General features: G+C 53.1%; 5 protein-coding genes across 5 annotated transcripts; 1 reads left to right on the top strand and 4 right to left on the bottom strand.

Moving 5' to 3' along the window:
- Window positions 1-413: 413 nt before the first annotated feature.
- Window positions 414-1,934, bottom strand: adg3 (putative secreted beta-glucosidase adg3; the record flags this gene model as incomplete). Its single annotated transcript, XM_032033273.1, has 3 exons — window positions 414-1,233; window positions 1,285-1,517; window positions 1,569-1,934. The coding sequence occupies 3 exons, from the start codon at window positions 1,932-1,934 to the stop codon at window positions 414-416; spliced, it is 1,419 nt and encodes a 472-aa protein (XP_031887588.1).
- A 4,510-nt stretch (window positions 1,935-6,444) lies between these two features.
- On the bottom strand, window positions 6,445-7,281 carry SR1A-1 (Spherulin-1A; the record flags this gene model as incomplete). The annotated part of the gene is made up of 3 exons (XM_032033275.1): window positions 6,445-6,894; window positions 6,952-7,099; window positions 7,154-7,281. The coding sequence occupies 3 exons, from the start codon at window positions 7,279-7,281 to the stop codon at window positions 6,445-6,447; spliced, it is 726 nt and encodes a 241-aa protein (XP_031887757.1).
- Window positions 7,282-9,521: 2,240 nt separating this feature from the next.
- CGGC5_v003932 (uncharacterized protein) lies at window positions 9,522-11,901 on the bottom strand (the record flags this gene model as incomplete). The annotated part of the gene is made up of 4 exons (XM_066151205.1): window positions 9,522-10,030; window positions 10,089-10,103; window positions 10,313-10,476; window positions 10,550-11,901. 4 exons carry the CDS (start codon window positions 11,899-11,901, stop codon window positions 9,522-9,524), a joined length of 2,040 nt encoding a protein of 679 aa, XP_066009604.1.
- Window positions 11,902-13,286: 1,385 nt separating this feature from the next.
- Window positions 13,287-15,894, bottom strand: CGGC5_v003931 (Ribosome-releasing factor 2; the record flags this gene model as incomplete). The annotated part of the gene is made up of 3 exons (XM_032033277.1): window positions 13,287-15,511; window positions 15,604-15,664; window positions 15,715-15,894. 3 exons carry the CDS (start codon window positions 15,892-15,894, stop codon window positions 13,287-13,289), a joined length of 2,466 nt encoding a protein of 821 aa, XP_031887755.1.
- Window positions 15,895-16,640: 746 nt separating this feature from the next.
- tvp15 (Golgi apparatus membrane protein tvp15) lies at window positions 16,641-17,587 on the top strand (the record flags this gene model as incomplete). Its single annotated transcript, XM_032033278.1, has 7 exons — window positions 16,641-16,660; window positions 16,720-16,791; window positions 16,959-17,002; window positions 17,069-17,083; window positions 17,134-17,202; window positions 17,267-17,435; window positions 17,581-17,587. The coding sequence occupies 7 exons, from the start codon at window positions 16,641-16,643 to the stop codon at window positions 17,585-17,587; spliced, it is 396 nt and encodes a 131-aa protein (XP_031887754.1).
- Window positions 17,588-18,134: the final 547 nt, after the last annotated feature.

The raw sequence follows: 18,134 nt of genomic DNA, 5'->3' as shown, positions 1-18,134 counted from the left end.
GCCAGGTGACTGAACCCGGAAGAATGCTTCGCCAGCTCGCGCCATAGACGCGATGTTGCTAAAACAATAAACACTAAACTGCCGCGAAATCATCGCGGGAGATTTGATATAATACGTCCAAAAGATGAAGGCGCCATCTGCTACCGGCGTGTATGTAAAGATTTGCCGCGTGTTCGTGAGCGACGGACGAAGCGAAGAATTGCCAGCAGCGAGAAGGGTACGTGGCAAGCGTGCTTGCCCTTGAGCGTGAAGATATATCCGACCGAGCGGGCTGTGTCCGAGACGTCGAGGTCGGTGAGTAGCAGCATAAGGACGGCGCTGCGTCATATCGGCAAGCAAAAGACTTTGAAGAGAAGAACGAGCTGCTGCTGGCTGGTGCGAAGCGAATAGATGCTACCGAAGTCAAGTGACAATCAGTACAGGAAAGTGGCTGCGACGAACGCAATGATGAGGCCGGCGATGGCCCCACCACCTTGTCTGACGCCTTCGTTCTCCTTGGAGGTGGTCGCGGGGACCGCCTCTTCAGTCGTGGAAGCGGCGGTGGGCTCAAGGGTGGTCATCTTGGTGTCTTTGGAAGACGTAGTGGTCGTGTCCGTGTCGTTCTCGTGGAACATACCAGGGATAACAGTGGGAGTCGGGGTTGCCGAGGCAGACGACGCAGAGCTGGACTTCTTGGCGCTAGAGCTGCTCGAAGTCGGGGCAGCAGAAGAAGACGGCGTCGGTGTCGGGGTCGGGGTCGGAGTAGGAGTGGGGGTAGGAGTGGGAGTCGGCGAGGGCGTGGACTTGGCGACCTTGATCTCAACCTTGTCGTCCTTCTTGTCATCCTTCTTGTCGTCGGAGGAGGAGTCATCGCCGCCAGAACCATCAAGGGGGAATACAATGATGCGAGCCTTCTGGCCCTTGGGAACGGTGGCAACGCAGTAGTTGGCATTGCCAGCGCCGGTGCCGACCTGGTTGCTGGTAACCGTGCCAATGGCGTTGGAAGAGGGATCAATGGCGCAGGGAACGCCGTTGCAGCCACCATCGGGGCACTCAATCTTGACGCCGTAGGTAGGCTTCGTGTTCTTCAACGAGGAGCCCTCCCAGATGGGGTTGTAGCCGAGAGTAACGAAAGTACGGCCCTGGCTGTCCATGTTGGCACCGGCAACGTAAGCAGCCCAGTTACCAACTGCCTTGGACTCATCACCCCAAATGCAGCCCTCATCGGTGACACCGGGAGGGTTGATGTAGTAGCTATTAAAGTTAGTAAAGAGACTCTTTTCGCGACAATCAAAGGTCACTTACTGAGCAGCGGTGCTGCACCAGTAGCTGGGGTCGGGAACAGCCAGAGTGATAGACTTGTCAATGACGCTGGGGATAAGCATGGCCTCGTTACCAGGCAGGACGGTCTGGCAGAAGGACAAGGTCTTGCCGCACTTGTTGTAGACCTCAACACTGCCGGCACCTTCAACGCAGTAAGGAGCGTCCTTGATCGGCTTGGTGGCCTTTCCATCGGAACCGCAGTAAAGACCGCCGTTCTGTGTTGGTCAGCGACTGGAACTTAGTAAGAATACCCGAGACAGTCTCACCATGGAGGAAGGGTAAGTGTAGGACGACTTCGGGTCCCATTGTGCCATGACCATGCCAGGCTTGCAAGCGATAGGGCAGTAGGATCCTTCGGTGCAGACTTGGTCGGGACTCATGGCAAAGCCATTGTTCTGAGCGCCGGGAACCTTGACCAAGCTAGAGTCGCTGGGAAGGCTGCAGATGGCCTTGCCGTCGGATGTCCTCTTGATGACTTCCCTCTCAACAAGCTGCTCGACGTTTTCAGCAGGGCTAACGGCGGGCCGCGCCTTGTGAAGATGGCGATGGGAAGAGTCGTGGGCGATGGCCGGCTGAGCGGACAGCAACACAATGGCCGAGCCAACGGCGGCCTGAATCGTAGTGAGCTTCATCTCGGAAGCGGGGTCTCGTCGCGAGTTGTCGTGAAGTCCTCCAACAATTCAAAGAGCCAAGTCTCGGTCCAGCAGGGCGTGCGTCGCGTGAAGTTGTGAACAGCGGCGGCCTGTTGAGTAGTTGTCCGGACTCAATGCTATAACATGGAAGCAAGGCGTAGTGAGCAGCGGCGGCGCGCGCGTGTTGTTGATTCGGTAACGAGCGTGAGTCGGAAGAAAGCGAAAAGGCTCAAGCGAATGTCGGTGAAAAGAGCGGAACGTCTCAAAACGGAGACTGGGCAAGGCGTAAGGATGCGGTGCAAGGACAAGAGAAGGGAAGAGGAGAACTCTCGAGGGTGGAGGTGGCAGGATGGGCCGACGATGAAATGAACGAGCAACAATCATCTGGGGCGGGAATCGTGCTCGAGTGTGCCCGGGGCGATTGGTGCGGTGCAGCAGGCCGTTGACAGGCATTTGCGAAAAGCCAGTCCAAAGATCCTTGCGCGATCTGCCCCCTGTTGGCCGCAAGAGGAGAGAGGGCTGCGAGAGAGCCACTGGTTTGACCAGGGCATTGAGGGGCGCGCCCAAGGATTCCGGCTGGTCATGGCGACATTGGGCGGTGGTGACGGCCGGGGTGAGGCAGAGGCTTGCACTGGCTTGGCCGACGATGGACGAATTGGAGCGGACTGGGCCTTGCGATGTTCAAGGATGCGAGGCCCGGGGGGAAATGAAAACGACGGGGGTGCTGGAGTTTGGGTGCACTCGCCAATCAGACTCGGCCGTCATCTCGGCAAAGCTTGACTTGTTCCGCGCAGGAGCCAATGGGAGGCAACGCGCGATTAAGACGTCTGGGGCCAAACGAAATGAGAAGCACAGGCCCAGCCCAACGGGGAGGCTGACGGTTGGTCGGTTCTTAGTGTTGACCTCCACCGTTGCCCAGTTCCTGCATAAGTGCTGCATTTCCGCACATTACCTGTGAGGTCATGCATAAATTGACGCAGGTACCGCTTCTCATTGGCCAAGCACCTCCCAATGGTGTCGCGGTTGCCCTTGCCGTTGGAAAATGGCTGAACGAGGCGCCCATTGAGTTTGACCAGCGCGCGACTGACAAGTTACAACTCCAGACTCGACAGCAGACAAACGCACACACACGGCCAGGGGGCAGGAGGCGCCGGCTGGTCGACCGGCGAGGGGACGTTTCCACATTGGGCAATCCTCCAGATGAGCCTCTCCGCGCCGTCCTCGATCGAGAGAAAGCGTGCAGACGAGTGACAAATTGGCAGTCGCCCATTCAAAGAGTTGATGAGAAGCGCCGGTCGCAATGTCACACGCGAACCTGTCATCCAATCTTATCCATCAAGCTTAATTCCACGTGCGACTTGAGCAAACAATGTCGCAGTCGACTCGGCCGACAGGCTCAGCTTTGCCGCTTTTCGACGAAATTTTCGCTCTCCCCTGAGCACCACGACCCCGACTACAGACTCCCACACTCCGTCCCGTTGTCGCTGCGACCTCCTGAATTGACCACCAAAACACACGATAGTGCGACGAATGGGTCGCCTCCCTCGCAGGGTTGCATGAATCTCGCACTCTTCTCCTGGACCGAATTTCTCGCCGTGCTGGAATGCAAAAGTGCGGAATGCGGAGCAACGCCTTCTTCAACACCGACGCCATGATCCAGCGGTCTTGCCTTCTCCTTCTGGAAGCGCAGCTCACGATATCTGGAACATGCCCCACCATGCCGAGGCCTAAACGACGCCTCCTCCCCTTCCGTGGACCGATTCTCCTATCAAGATTCAAGCCCCCAATAGCCAAAGCCAACGCCTAACTTCCTTACTCCAACGTCGAGTCGGCCCTGCACCGCTCGCCTCCAGGCTTGAACCACAGACCGAAACGCTCTTACCCTTTTCAACTTCGCCTGCGGCTTACCTCCTTAACTATCCGGGTTCCCCCTCAAAATCCTCGGGCTTGCTTCCCTTTGCGAGAGCCTTGTCGAGCACAACTGCACATCTTCGCAAGGGCGTTCCGACCATCCTGGCAAGTGGACATGTTGCATGAGCCTCATGTCCCAGGACCCTCAACTGGTGAGAACCCACGTGCCGTTTGCCCAGGAAAGCGACCGAGCTTTCTTTCTCTCCGACGATTCTCCAGCCCCGGTCTCGTTGACTCGGGCAAGGTGAACGAGCCAACGCCGGAGCAACTGTCAGCCAGCAAGCGGATGCGATCTATCATCTTTGCTGGCCGTGCGAGAGATCCGGGGTGCCAGATGCCACCATCGCCAGAGCAGGAAATTGCGCTCCAGCGAGCTGTGCCCAAGTCGGCCTAGCCAAACCTCCACGCCAGACCCTTTAGACGCGCCCGCGATTTGAATCTCCCATGCTCGCATACTCAAATCGTGGGCATCGTCTGTGTAGCTGTCCCAGATTGCGACATGCCAATGGTTGGCGCTCCGGAGTCGACGTCCTCAACGGTCTTCTGTTCGACTGAAAGGATTTTCCAATAGCCCGCACAAGGCTGACAGCGCAATTACTGATTGATGATCATTCGCAGTTTCTGATGACAATTCTTGAGGCGCTAGGTCTTCCGAAGGGCCGCGAACAGGCTAGGTCACGCCATGCCCGCCTTAATCCTCGCTCTCTTAAATGAGACTGGGGCATCGCGTCCCCGCGCCAAGCACCAACTGATCAGTCTTGATTTGACATACTTTGTGACGTAGAGAATATCTCTGAGCTTGCGGTCATCGCACGGCCAACAACGCTTGTCACCTAGACGCTGTAGTTTCGGCTCCGTGTAGATAATGGATAACTTCAGCTTCACTAAGGGTCCGCTGGATGGAAGGAGGCTCATCTGGCACCTGAGGCCTTCTATCAAGGTCTGCATCTAGGTGAACTTCTCCAAGCTGCCATATACTGTGGATTCATGAAAGCATCTTCACGGTAATTGTGACAAAATCTAGGAAACGTTGCGAGGAGACTGTTGAGCATCGGGCTGCCGTCCCTGTCCGCGATATTGGCGCAGAACACCAAGTGAATACTGCTAGCAACAGACGCCGCTAGGCCACAAATTCATTTCCTGCCGCTGGAACGACCTTGGCATGCGTCATTGTGGCTTCGCTACATCCCATTCACGATGAGCGTCCACCCATGCATACACGTTCAGTACCGGCCTTCCATGGCCTTGGTGGCTTGTGTCATTCTGTCAGATTCGAGATGTAAGTAAAAACGATGTGATGACCAAGTCAGGTTAGTGCTGTTTCCCTCGAGAGAAACCTGGAGAGACCGGGCAAAACACAATTGCACCCATTTGCGCGTGGAGAAGCCGACTATTTCAAGGGATACATAGAGAATTGTTGGGACGGCATCTCTGGCAGAAGGCAGGAACGCTACCGAAGAGATTGGACGTGTGGAGCCTGGTTGAACACAAGCTTTCTGTGTCTTGAGTTGCTAATCTCGTGTTGAGCATGTGCGATTTCTTTTCTTGAGGCTTCATCTCTATTCATCGACTATTCTTCTGGGGACAAGTTGTGTAATAGCAACTAGGTTTGAGATCCGGGGGCCGCGATGTTTGCTTCTGCTCCATCGACGTTATCGCCCATGACCCAATGAGAGCGTCTTGTTGTTAGATCACGTTGCCTTTCGTTCATCTGGTGGCACGCGTAGACCCATTCTGGACCAGCCGAGGAATGCGTCTGACTTACATGACGGGAACCACGAAGCTATGGAGACTTTTGGTCCCTCTTCTCCTCCTGGGCTTATCTGAGAGGCATTAACTTTTCAAGAAGACCGCAGTTTTCATTGTGCAATATCAAAGCGAAAGCACTGGTGCTCAGACTTTGATTCATACACAGTACACAGCAATGAATTTGCCTGTGGCCTTTTGTTACCGGGGCTCCAACTTTGTAAGTCAAGTAAGCTTTAGGATATAGGTCATACGTAGAGGCCGTCTATTTTCCCTGTGCTAAAGAAACTGTATTTTCTGTTTATCGGGTTCCTCCGACTGAGGATGGTAGGAGTAAAGCGGATAGAATTAACAATAGCGACGAACGATAATAACGGACGGTGACGATAGCGACGACGGCGACGACGACGACGACATCAATACTTGCTCTATATAGTACATATTAACCCGCAGGAAAAGTAGTCGCCCCAGCACAGGAAAATTAGGCAGTCTCTACAAGTTACACAAGGCTGGAAAGGGGGTTGGGAACAAGGACAGAGGTCGCAGTGTTAGAGGCGGCAACAGCAATTACAGAAGCCGCAGCTGTGGCAGTATTCGCGAAGAGATGATATGTTTCTTAAAGATTTTTAAACGTCATGTATGTGATTTTTCAAAGTATTCAAACAAAGAACAGAACCAGTGAAGATGACCCAATGCCAAGAACGCCTGCCCAATGCTCACGACCCAAGCCAAATCAGATGCGCTCCCGCCCAATGCCATCATGAAGTATGCCATGCATGCCCCTCGCTATGCCCTCACAATCCCAATCCCGTTTGTAGCAAGTTATATACATCCCACGTCCCACGTCACCCCCTTAAATCTCACGCTTCTTGATGTTGCACTTCTTCAAGCACGCATCGACACCAAGGGCGATGCTGGCAGGAATAGCAGCGCGGACCATCTCGATATCCTCGCCGTCAATGCTCTGGCCAAAGGTAGCAGCGATGAGATCGTCGCTAAAGGCAAAGGTCTCGTCGGCGATCTGGCCGGTGCCAAAGTCCTCCGAGGTGAAGCTGGCGACGAAGATGGCGTCGGTGCAGTCCGGGTTGAACTGGCTGTGGACGGAGCCCTGGTAGAAGGGGGTCATCATGTAGGGGCTGAGCTCGGTGCGGATGATGCGGCGGGTCTTGCCGTCGGCCGCGAGGACGCCGTTCTCGGGCGCCATCTCGGTGATGAGGCGGCCCTCGGTGACGATCTGGAGCTCAACGGATCGGGGGTGGACGTGGAGGGTGTTCATGCCGCAGGGCTTGACCCGTCCGACAGCCTTCAAGAGTCGTCAGCTTTGTTGTTGGAAGATCTGGGAGTATCGGGGGGAACTTACCATGCCGGCTCCGGTGCTGACGAGGGCGGGGAATGTCTTGCGGTTGGCAGCGACGAGCTCACCACCCTTTCCGGGGTTGGCTTGCTTCTGGTTGAAGTCGAAGACGAACTGCTTGTCATCCGGGAGGAGCTTGAAGCGGTCGGCAGCGCTGTTCTCGTTAGTTTGATGCTCAGGCTTGATGTTGTTGTATTGTAGGACTCACGTATCAGCGAGGAACAGCTGTTGGGTCAAGCTCAGAGCCGGGGTGGTATCGCGAGTGCTGATGGGTCCGGCGAGAGCGGAAGAGGCGAAAGCCAGGATGGCGGCGGCGGCGGTCTGAGTGAAGAGCATCTTGATTATTGCGTGTGTATTGGATGACTTGTATTAGGTTGGTGTAAAGCTGAGATGACAGACTCTAGGAAACAAGGAAATGGAGCAGATAGGAAACTGTGAAGATGTGGATGCGAGATGAGATGCAAGAGAAGGTATCATGAACTCGGGATATGACGCTTTGTTATATACTGTGATGCTCGCCTGCTTGAATCTGTATTCAGGAACAGGCTGCCATGTATTCTTGGTGGATGTACTCTATTTTGGACCCAAATCATCCATCGTCACTAAGGTCCCGGCCTCCCAAGCATGGCTGGGGGACGGAGTCAGCAACGGCAACGAACGCACCCGACCGCCATCTCACCATACAGCGGGCAGTGAGCAAGACGTGGGAATGTGCCAACATGGCACGCGGCGTAGCTATTCAGTTCCTCCTGGGAGTGGTGTACTCCGACCAGATGGAAGCCTTGCTGGAGCCGGTCTACCCGTCAGCGCTAGGCTGGAGTCATTGGTCTTGCTCTTTACAAAAGTCGAAATCCTGCAGAAAACCATAGGGCCGGCCGGGCTGTCTCTGCGCGGATTGGTCAGTCGACGGATGAAGTCCCGAGACTACGGGCCTTGACCACTTTGCGTATGGGGGGCTTGGGGGAGGAGGAGTAAACTTTCTTAGAACAGAAGGTGGGCTGGGGTGCGCCCGTTTTCTGATTGGCTCTTTGGTCGCCCGGAGAGCGTCAATCCGGGCATCCAGAGGCTGTGTTGGGCCTCTGCAGGGCCAATGCAAGCCCACGGCACACCACCTTCAGCGCGCTTGTTTTTCCCATTGCCGCCTAAAAATAAAACAAGCGACGGGAGAGCAGCCGTCGGTTCGTCCCAACTTTCATCCTCTTTGACAAACGAAACAAAAAAGCTTGGCATTGTCCGGTCGACAATAATTCCATCCGCATGGGAGGATCGCCAGGCCCTGGCCCGCGACCCGGCCAACCTCCATTCATGATCGTCAACGCCTCGCGGATCAGTGACATTCCGGGGTCCCACGTCTACGGCCACGTGGTGGTACATGGAAACTGTTTCTTCTATATTCTTCGTCGCCAATTTCTAGGATCATGGCACAGCAGGCGTGTTCGGCGCCTATCGGGCTCGGCGGCCTCTGTTGGGGTATTGCAGCTTGGCATGTTCACGTAGACTATTTGTCATATTCGATGCTTCCGAAGATGCGGTCTGATTTCTCTGCTTGTTTTCACCAGATCTTCCAAGCACATCAACCGTGAGCCCTATAGCAACTTTACCATGCCTAGTCGAGATCTCTAGGGCTGTAGTTGAAGTCCATCGGCAAGTAGGTCATTCACCAAGGGGTGTCTTAAGTCCTTGCGAACCTGGCTACTCGTATGTCCGGGGATGACGTGAGGTCAAGTCATTGTAGGACAATTTATCAACGACCTTCCCCGATGCAGCATGTCCATTTCTTCCTCATTGATACTGACAAACCAGATCGCAGACTAGTCAATAAGGATCACGGCTACTGTCCAGTCCGACGGCGCTAGAATCTGACACTTCGGTGCTGGGTCTTGTTCACCATCACACCGTCACACAACCCGCCTCTCACCGGGCTGCACAAGTTCTTCCGCACAGGCATGAGTACAGGGCAGGATCACCGACTGAAGTCCCGCCTTTCACACATGCAAGCTGATGGATTATTCTGCAGCTAGCGGACTTTCATCCCACACGACTGGGCCTACTCAAGACAAAGCACGGTAGTCCCGGACATAACATTGACGAGAACATATACGATCGATTCCTCTTGTGTTCTTAGCTGGTATACCGGAAACTCTCGATGCTTCAGGCTGATTCTGATTCCATCTCCAGTCACGCCTCATCAGCTGTGATCTTGACTTCGATATGTCACAAGAACCAAACGCAAACAGTCTGTCGCATACATCATCTACTCCTATAGCTGCCTAGCTCCTCTGGCGTTCTGTTCAGTGGCCTTACGGTGAAGATGCGATGTGGAGTTATAGTAGTAGCAACACCAATATCACCCCGTCCGGCCTGACCAAGTCCGATTTCGACCTGGAAATTTCCCATATGGCGCAAAAGCGCAGAAGCCTAGAGGCCTCTTTCCACAAGATTTTGTACATTGTGTTCAGATACTTATCTAGGAACATCCACGCAAGATGAAGGAGTCAGCATTGGCCGATCTGATCTGTAAAGAAGGGCGACGCGAGAAAAGGCCAGGGCCTAGATTGACCTCTCCTTTATACTTATCACACATAAAGGCGACCTTCCTTCGGAGGACGGGGGTTGTCCAGGACAGTGCCAAAACTGAGATGGCCTACTCCCTCCGTTTCCCGGCACCCTTCCGGCTGGTCGTGCCAGTTTTTGGGCATCTCGACCTCGCCCCACTTGAGCGGGAAGTATATCATTGTTTTCGGCGTGCCTGCCCCCTTTACACCTTCGACACCCTCGCCTGTGGTTGAGACAAGCTCTTTAAGCTCAGTATCTTGTGTGGTATTCTCTTCGTTTGAGTGCGTGGGAACTTGAGATAGCGGGGAGACTCGACAGGCAGCTGCAATCGCCATCGAATTAGAGCCAACGACTGGCATCTGCCCTGGCAGCTTCTGTCTCGAAAGAATCGTTGGACAGATCATCATCGTTATACCGATGAGGAACAACACCAGTGTGTGCGCTCTCGAGCTACCGAGGGTTATTGCAGCGTCATCCGGAAGACTTTCAGGATCGGTTGTGTAGTCTGAAGGGCCTAGAACATAATATGCTATCATTGACACGTTAGACCAAATTTGTACAACTAACTTCGCTGAGGGGTTGCTTACTCCCCTGTGACACTACTATGAAGAGCGCATTTGAAAGCAACCAATGCACCAAGACACTGCAGACTATCAAAGGAATGCTGAGTTTGTATGGCAGTTGAAGACGGAATGTGGACGTTTGCTGGCCTCTTTAGAAGGTTAGACACTTAAGGTATCTATAGGGTTCATTTTGCAGACTTGCTTGGGTTTCGTGACTCGCAGCGGAGAATACTTGATTGAGAACTGACTCCACTCCCACCCCATCTCCATTTGGGTGATCAATGAGTTGATCGCATAGTAGCAAGAGGAAAGATACAGTTGCGGGATGTTGGCCACTATAATAGTGAGGAAATGGATAGATCCACGACCTATAGGGGCCATAACTTTAGCATTCTCCGTGTTATTCCACTTTCTAGATAAAGTAAGCAATTATTTTCGTCGTTAAGATATCCTTAGGGGACTGGTCAAGCAGCGTTAATACTCACGATATATCTATATTAAACTGTCCCACAACGATGAAAAGTAACACAATAAACCCCGGAATGAATAGGCAATAGGCTTTGACCCAAGCTCCTGTGGAAACAGTTGGGGACCTATGATGCTGTCTTCTGAACCATTTGCGAGGTCCCAATGGCTCATAGATGGTGCCGTCTCTTTCTCTGTCCTGGACGATATTGTGAGTCATTAGACCTGACACGAATTTCGGCCGGGGTTCAATGGAGATGAACGATGCCACAGCATCGCCCAGGGTGACGAGCGGTTCCTCGTTGCCGAGAACCAACATTACAACGATACAGGTGGATATTTTAACGAGAATCGAGACAACAACAACGAGAAGCAGTGGCTTGGCGAGGGCAATGCTGCACATGTTGTCTCTCGGCTCCGCTCGGCAGTGATCCAGCTCGAAGTCACCCGAATTGAAACCCAGCATGAAGTCGTTCTTAACGGAAGAGTACAGTGTTTCGTTCCAATTCGATTCGTTATGGTGCGCTGGGAACCAAGCCGAAAGTTTGAGAAATGTTCGACTGTCACCCTTCGATTTGCTCCACTGGAAAAATATGTCACAGTTGGTGCTGCAGCTGGCATAGCCGTTTTGCGACAGGGTACCTCTCATGTTGCATTGCGAACTGAACCATAGGTTGTTCGACTCGTCTCGAGGCACTATGGGTTGCCACACTTCCTCGCCACTGGCCGAAAGATTCCAGAGTTCGGATCTTTTCCACCCAGAACCCTTCAGAACTATGACAAGGTTGCGATAGTTGTTCAACCCGGTACATGTCGATTGACCAAAGAGTCCTTGGCAGTCTGTCAATCCGAGCTTATCCCAGTTCGAAACTTGAGTGGCCGCTTCCGACATATTGGCTGTTTGCTTTGAAAAATTGTTGGTGGCGAGATCTTGAAAACTTGGCAGGAGAGAGGTGTCGCCAAAATCATCCTCGAATGTACGTTTCCAGCCAGTATCGTTGTTGTTGCCTTCGCGATAGAGTTCGCTGGTGATCATGCTTACGCCCGGGAGAAAGTAAGAGCCACCATCGGCGAAGGCCTCGGTCGCGATAGTTGCATGGAAATCTCCCATACGTTTGTCGATCTTGAACAAAGAACTGTTAAAGATCATATGAATAGGAACCGAAGTCAACAGTAAGCTCAGGCACGCGAGCCGTTTGAAGCGTGAAAGAATGAAAGCATTTCGCCAAGACGGCACGCCAATATCGACCCATCTACCCTGAGCGTGAGCAGCATCGACCTCCGATCTAGTTGGTGCGTTTAGAACTTGCATGAAGAAGTTTGAGGATGCAAGCATAACACTCGAGAAAATGTTGATCAGCAAGTGCAGCATTGTATTGGTGACGGTCGTCCTTCCACAGCCCGCTGTGAAGAATCGCCAAGATTGCATGAAACTGTCGGTTTTTGCGATCGAGATCAGAAGAATACTTCAGAGGAAGAGCATCGTGAACGTAAGTATTCCGATATTGAGAAGTGCCATCCTACGCCAACCGGAGGGGAGCCATTTCGAATGTGTCGAAGCTCGGTTCCGTGCGATGAACAGCTTTATGGAAGCTTCAGAAGAAAAACTCTCCGGAAAAGGAGATCGAAGAGGAACGAATCCATCTCTGAGAGCAAAAAAGCCTCCAAGTATTTTGGCGGCGCGATCGAACGGCTTCATGTTTGTATCAACTGAGGCTGCTGATTTTCCAACACAACCACGCAAAAACACGCAAGGTGAGGAGGCAGCTCCTTCAATACGTGTTTCCCGTCACAGCCTGATCCGATGCTGCGCCACGTACGAGATGCTCAGCCAAGCCTACTTACACCTGTCTTGTCTCACAACAGACTGCTGAGAGCCAGCCTGATTTTCCTTCCGCCCGAATAGGAAGCTGAGAGATGAGGGACAGGGAAAGTCGACTGCATGTCAGCATCGTTGGCCAATCATGCATTTCTCCAATATAGTCTATACGAGGTGTGCGACGTGCAAGAATGTGGCATTGCTGCTGCAAACACTATATCTATGATTAATGCTCAGTCACCCCTATTTTTTAGAGAATCTAGCTGTCTGACTAGCTCGCTCTCATATTACTAAATTGATATGTGATGATAACAGCGAGAAGTCATTTTAAGCCGACTAACTACCTTAGTTATATTTTAAGGCTGAACATACAGCTGTGATGAAAAACTATCAAATCACAAGTCTGAGAAATAAGATAAGCATTAATAAAGTTTATAATTAATATCTAATCTTATGATTTAAACTAGAGTAAATACTACTTGCGTATAATAGTTTCTGTTGAGTAAAGTTTGAGTTGCATGGATTAGACGTTGTCGAAGAGAGGTCCCAGCTAAGCCTACCTATGTGTTGAAACGGGGAAGGCTATCAACACAGTGCAAGCACGGTAGCTCAGGGGTAGAGCGCTGGGCTCATAACCCAGAGGTCCCTGGATCGAAACCAGGTCGTGCTACATTTGATTTGTATTTCTGTTTAGGTTCCCACGTTGTTGTTTTTGCTCATTTAACTACTTACGGAGATTCAAAGCCTCTCATAACCTGGCTTAGTTATCTTCCCTTGACTCAAGATGTCCGCTGGCAACTGTTTCCTTGGGAATATCCACAGTCCATGTTCAATGTCCATTCGATTAATGAGTTGGATATGTTTGAAAATTTCTCTTCACAATTACCGTGTATCGGTACCTCGCTTTTGGATTATATCGTACATCGCGCCTCTTATCTTTATAAGGCCTTCTCTCTAGAGCCCACGACGCGATCGAAGCTATCAAACGCCATGGTCATCGAGTGCCGTCCGCCAGTCTTGCCTCTCAAATGCTCATCAAAGTTGAGGACCTCCTTGAACGGCACCTTAGCCACGATCTCCACCGTCCTGGCCATGGACTTCTTGCCCCTCAGGGATGCGACACTGTCGTAAGGGTCCGGGGGAGCATATATTCTGCTGACATCAATCGTTGAACTCGACTCGGCAGACTTGTCATTGATCTCCAACACATGGCCTCCCGCGCCAGAGCTGATGTCGTGCTGCACCATGCCCGCCGCGGCCTCGGGACAGCTGATGTGCACCAGCATGACAGGCTCCATAACACCAACCACCTGGCGCGTGGTGTGGGCTTCGCGGAGGGCTTCGCGAACAGCACGGCTTGCGGCGCCTGTGAAGTGTCCTCCTGATGGGTTCTCAACCTCGGTGGCATCGACGTTAATTGTGATGTGGCAGCCCTGTACAGGTGAACCGCGGCGCGGACCACGTGCGAGTGCGGCGACTACTCCGTTGATTAGCTGTTGACGGGCTTCTTCAGGGTCAAAGCTGGGGAAATAGCCCTCTTCGGGTAAGTCGATGATGACATGGATCATATTGCCATCGCGCTCGACAGTTGGTTCAAGGGCGGCCTGCCGGTGGTGCTCCTCAAGCGGCTCAAGGGTCGCGCTGCATGACACCCTGCCAGACTTGCTCGCGACCACTCTGTCATATGTGACGTGGTGAGGTCCGATCGGGGCAGTGATGCACTCCTTGTAGTCGACCTCAATGGGGCCGAAATCGGCTTGGACCTTGGGGTTTTGCTTAAGGTTGTGGACCGCGATATCAAGGTGGAGCTTGCCCATGCCCTGGAGGATGAACTGCTCAGTCTTCTCGTCGCGCGTCCATCTGAGACTGGGGTCTTCTCGGGATGCGTTGTCTAGGGCAATCTCAAGCTCCTTGGCGGCAGTCATGCCCTGAGGATCGATGGCAAGGAAGGCAACCGCTGGGGGGATCTCGGGCGGTCTTATGTGAACATGCTTCAGACTATCTGGAACTTGCTTGTTGCCGACAGATGCGAGAAGAGTGTCGCCCGTGCGAGCCTTCTTCAGCCCCTTGATGGCACCAATTTGGCCCGTTGCCAGATGCTGCACGTCTTCGGTCTTCTCCGCAGATATTTGTACCAGACCGAAAGGCTTCTCCGACTGCTGGATGTGGGTGTTCCAGGTAGACGAGTTCCGGTGAAGATCGCCGTGGTAAACGCGGACGAAGCTCAGAGTTCCTTCCTTGGGATGGTGGAAGACCTTGAAGACAGACGCTACAGCAGCAACCTGGCCGTGGCTGGCCTTCTTGTTATGCTTGTTAGTGTTATCAAGAAGCTTCTGGAGCTCTTGTTTGTTGGCCCCCACGCGAACCTCGAGTTCTGGACGTTCGTCTGGACTAGGCAGGTAGTCGACGATGGCGTCCATCAGAGGCTCGACGCCAATGTGTCGGAAACTGGCACCCGCCAGGACGGGGATGGCGTTTCCGTCGCCGCTGCGAATGACGTTGCGGACAGCCTCTTTGAGCATTTCACTGGTGATCTTGGTGGGATCGTCAACGAAGAGATCCATAATGGCTTCATCCCACTCGGCGACTCCTTCGATCAGTTTTTCGCGAGCCGTCTCGATCTCCGCAAGAAGAGGGTTGCCCGAAAGCACCTCCTGAAGCTCGGCGAATTCGTACTTTGTCTTTTGCTTTTCGGCCTTCCACCTGTATCCGACGCGGTTGATGATATCGACAACGCCGACGAATTGGTCGCCCTCCCACCATGGTATCTGACATACTAGTGGCCATCCGCCGAGACGAGAACCAATCTCAAGCACCGACTTGCGGAATGATGCGCCGTCTCGGTCCAGTTTGTTGACGAAGACGATACGCGGGATCTTGTGCTCATGCGCAGAAGCCCACACTCTCTCTGTGTGAGCCTCCACACCCTTCACAGAGTCAATGATGCACACTGCACCATCAAGAACAGGAAGACACCTGTCGACTTCGAATCTGAAGTCCTGATGACCGGGGGTATCGATGAGGTTGATAGTCTTGGGAGGCTTTCCAGGCTGGCAGTCTTCTGGTAGAGGCCAGTTGAAAGTGATGGCTGCTGACTGAATCGTGATGCCCCTTTCTCTTTCCAAGTCAAGAAAGTCCGTTACGGTGTTTCCGGCATCGACATCTGGATCCTCTCATCAGCTCATGATCCTGCAGACTCTCACTGCCCATCCGCAACTCTCATCCACCAGAACGACCCCTCACAAAAGTTCTTACCTCCAACTCGACGAGTCACGCCGCTATAGTATAACATGCGCTCAGTGGTGGTCGTTTTACCCTTCAGGTCATCAGCAATCTCATCCTGCAAGCTGTGAATGGCGCACTCACAGCGTCAACATGAGCAATGATGCCAATGTTCCTAATATCCTTAATCGCAGAGTGATGCTTCGTCTGCACGGGAGGCATGTGTATCGACCTCCGGAAACTCAAGACACCAACATACAGAGCTCGCCCCGGCAGCCGGCCGAGGTGGCTCTGCCTAGGCACTGAAGCTCGGAGGGCTAACATGACGGGAACATCAAACAAAATTTGTTGTACAAATATTGGGAAAAAGAAAGTTCCAGTTGATTGCGCTCACATCGTAGTAAGCGAAAGAGCCAATGAGACCAGCAACCCGTTGTCGAAAAGTCCTCAATATCAGACCATCAATCAAGTGGGAGCTGTTGAAGTGAAGCTCTCACCTTGCTTCGGCTGAGGTAATGAGCTTGCCTCTACACCAATTGACGTCGCGATTGTCGCTGAACCCCTGCTGGCCCCCAACTCAGGCAGGCGGTCGCAGAGCTTTCAAATGTCAGTGTCAAAAAACCTTCTGTGAGAGGCTGGTGGGTTAGCTTGGGTGTGGCTGGTGACATGCGCCTCCTGTTGGCACTGCTACGTGTTCGGGTTGTTTGGTGCAGCAGCACGGCAACAGCTAACAAAGTACCGGGTACCTACCCCCGCCGCAGTATCCACAGCTGCACTCCTTGTATCTAATCTGCCAGGTTTGCCAGCTTCAGGAGCAAAGCACAACACACACTGGACACAAGTGCTGCACCTTGACTCGTCAGCCTCTTCTCCGGACGTCACACCTTTCGCACCCACCTTGCACGTTTCCCACTCACACATCCCCATCCCCAAAGACCCGCGATATCCAGTTGCCTGGCGTCTCCGTCTCCATCCACGTCAGCTTCTTCTTCCCCTTCTTCTTCCTTTACATATCCCCCTTCCGCCCATCAACTTTCCCGAAACCACCACCACCAAGCTAAATCGCCAACATGGAGCTCTCCGACGCCTTGTACGTGCCCCCCGGACACCCCATCGCATTGCCATGGACTAACTTATCGCCCCCAACAGCCGCATCGTCAACCTTGTCACCGCGACCGTTATGGTCCTGGGTGGTATCGCCCAATTCTTCGACTTCTCCTTGTACGTGTCCTCGCCCTCAGCCGATCCCGTCGGACATCTCCTGTGCTTGCGCATCGCTGCCGCGAAGCTATCTCGCAGCGCGCGCGCACGGCTCCGCGCATCAAAAAATTCTGTGGACAAGGGGACGCAGTCCATGTTTGTACGACCCGACTAACAACCGCCTGTAGCCAGGGAATCATTGTTGGCGCCTACGTCATTATCTTCGGTCTCTGTAAGTTTGCGCCCTGCCGAGAAACCACAGTCGGATCGGGAACCAAAGCTAACCTCTTGGACACAGGCACCGCTCTTCTTGGTACTTGACCTTGTCTCCAGCTCCCAGAAGCCCGTCTAACCCAATTGCAGAGTTCCAGATTCCTCCCCAGGTGTCCCGCTACGCCTCCTTCCTCTTCTCCTTCATCGGCCGTGGAATCTGTAAGTTCAAGCCTGGCAGCCCTCCCCGATTTGGAGAACCTGCGATCCTGACGCTCGCTTCTAGTCTACATCTTCATCGGCTCCATCCTCATCAACAACGGCATCTTCAAGATCCTCGCCGGCTCCATCATCGGCATTATCGGCGTCGCCTACGCCGCCCTCGAGTTCGTCCCCCAGATCGAGCCGCCAGCCAACATGCGCGAGGCCGACGGCGGCTGGGGAGCAGAGCAGGTGTAAGCTAGCCGCCCCCCTTTACAACATACCAAAAAGCCCATCTCGGATGCGTTTCCCTCCCAAAGCTTCTTTGGGGCGGGAGGCACGGGTCAGAGATGGCTACGATGTGAACCGGATTTGCTGAGGATTTTTCGAATTGTCAAGATACTGAAAAGAGAGGGGAACGCGACCTTCGGCCTTGCGACAAAGCATGGGGAACAGAACCGAACCGAGAAGAGAGGCAGAGGGCAGATCCGACGAAGAAGGGAAACCACTGTAAAACCCAACAGAAAACCCCCTCTGGATGTCTGGCCCGCCGGGCCCGCTGTACATTGCGTGTATTCGGAAACTTGTAAAGCGCTACTGGTATGAGTTTGCGCATGGTGTGGGACTTGCGTCAGTGGTTGGGAAGATGTTGCGTCTGCTTTGCGGTGGGCGCAATTGTATGAATTTCACTTATTTCTTAGATGGTGTAAGGAGAACAAAGGAGGCCGGTAAAAGCAGGGTATTGTTTGGGATCCGTAATGGCTAGTCTAACAGACCTGATTTTTTTGCCCTCGAAAACACAGAACCAACCTTGGATGTCCCAGACCCCTTTTTCTTGAACAACTCGACGTGCAAACTTGCTCGCTTTTTTTTACTTTTTGCGGCGGAAAACAGCAACGTACGCGGCATCTTGTCCAATGACAATTGCCATGCTTGAATTTTTCTCCATCGAG

The sequence above is a fragment of the Colletotrichum fructicola genome, assembly GCF_000319635.2.
Source record: "Colletotrichum fructicola Nara gc5 chromosome Unknown KSG_Nara_v1_contig02, whole genome shotgun sequence".
NCBI lineage: Eukaryota > Fungi > Ascomycota > Sordariomycetes > Glomerellales > Glomerellaceae > Colletotrichum > Colletotrichum fructicola.
Note: the sequence above shows the minus strand (reverse complement) of the source record. Positions and strands in the feature narration are given on the sequence as shown.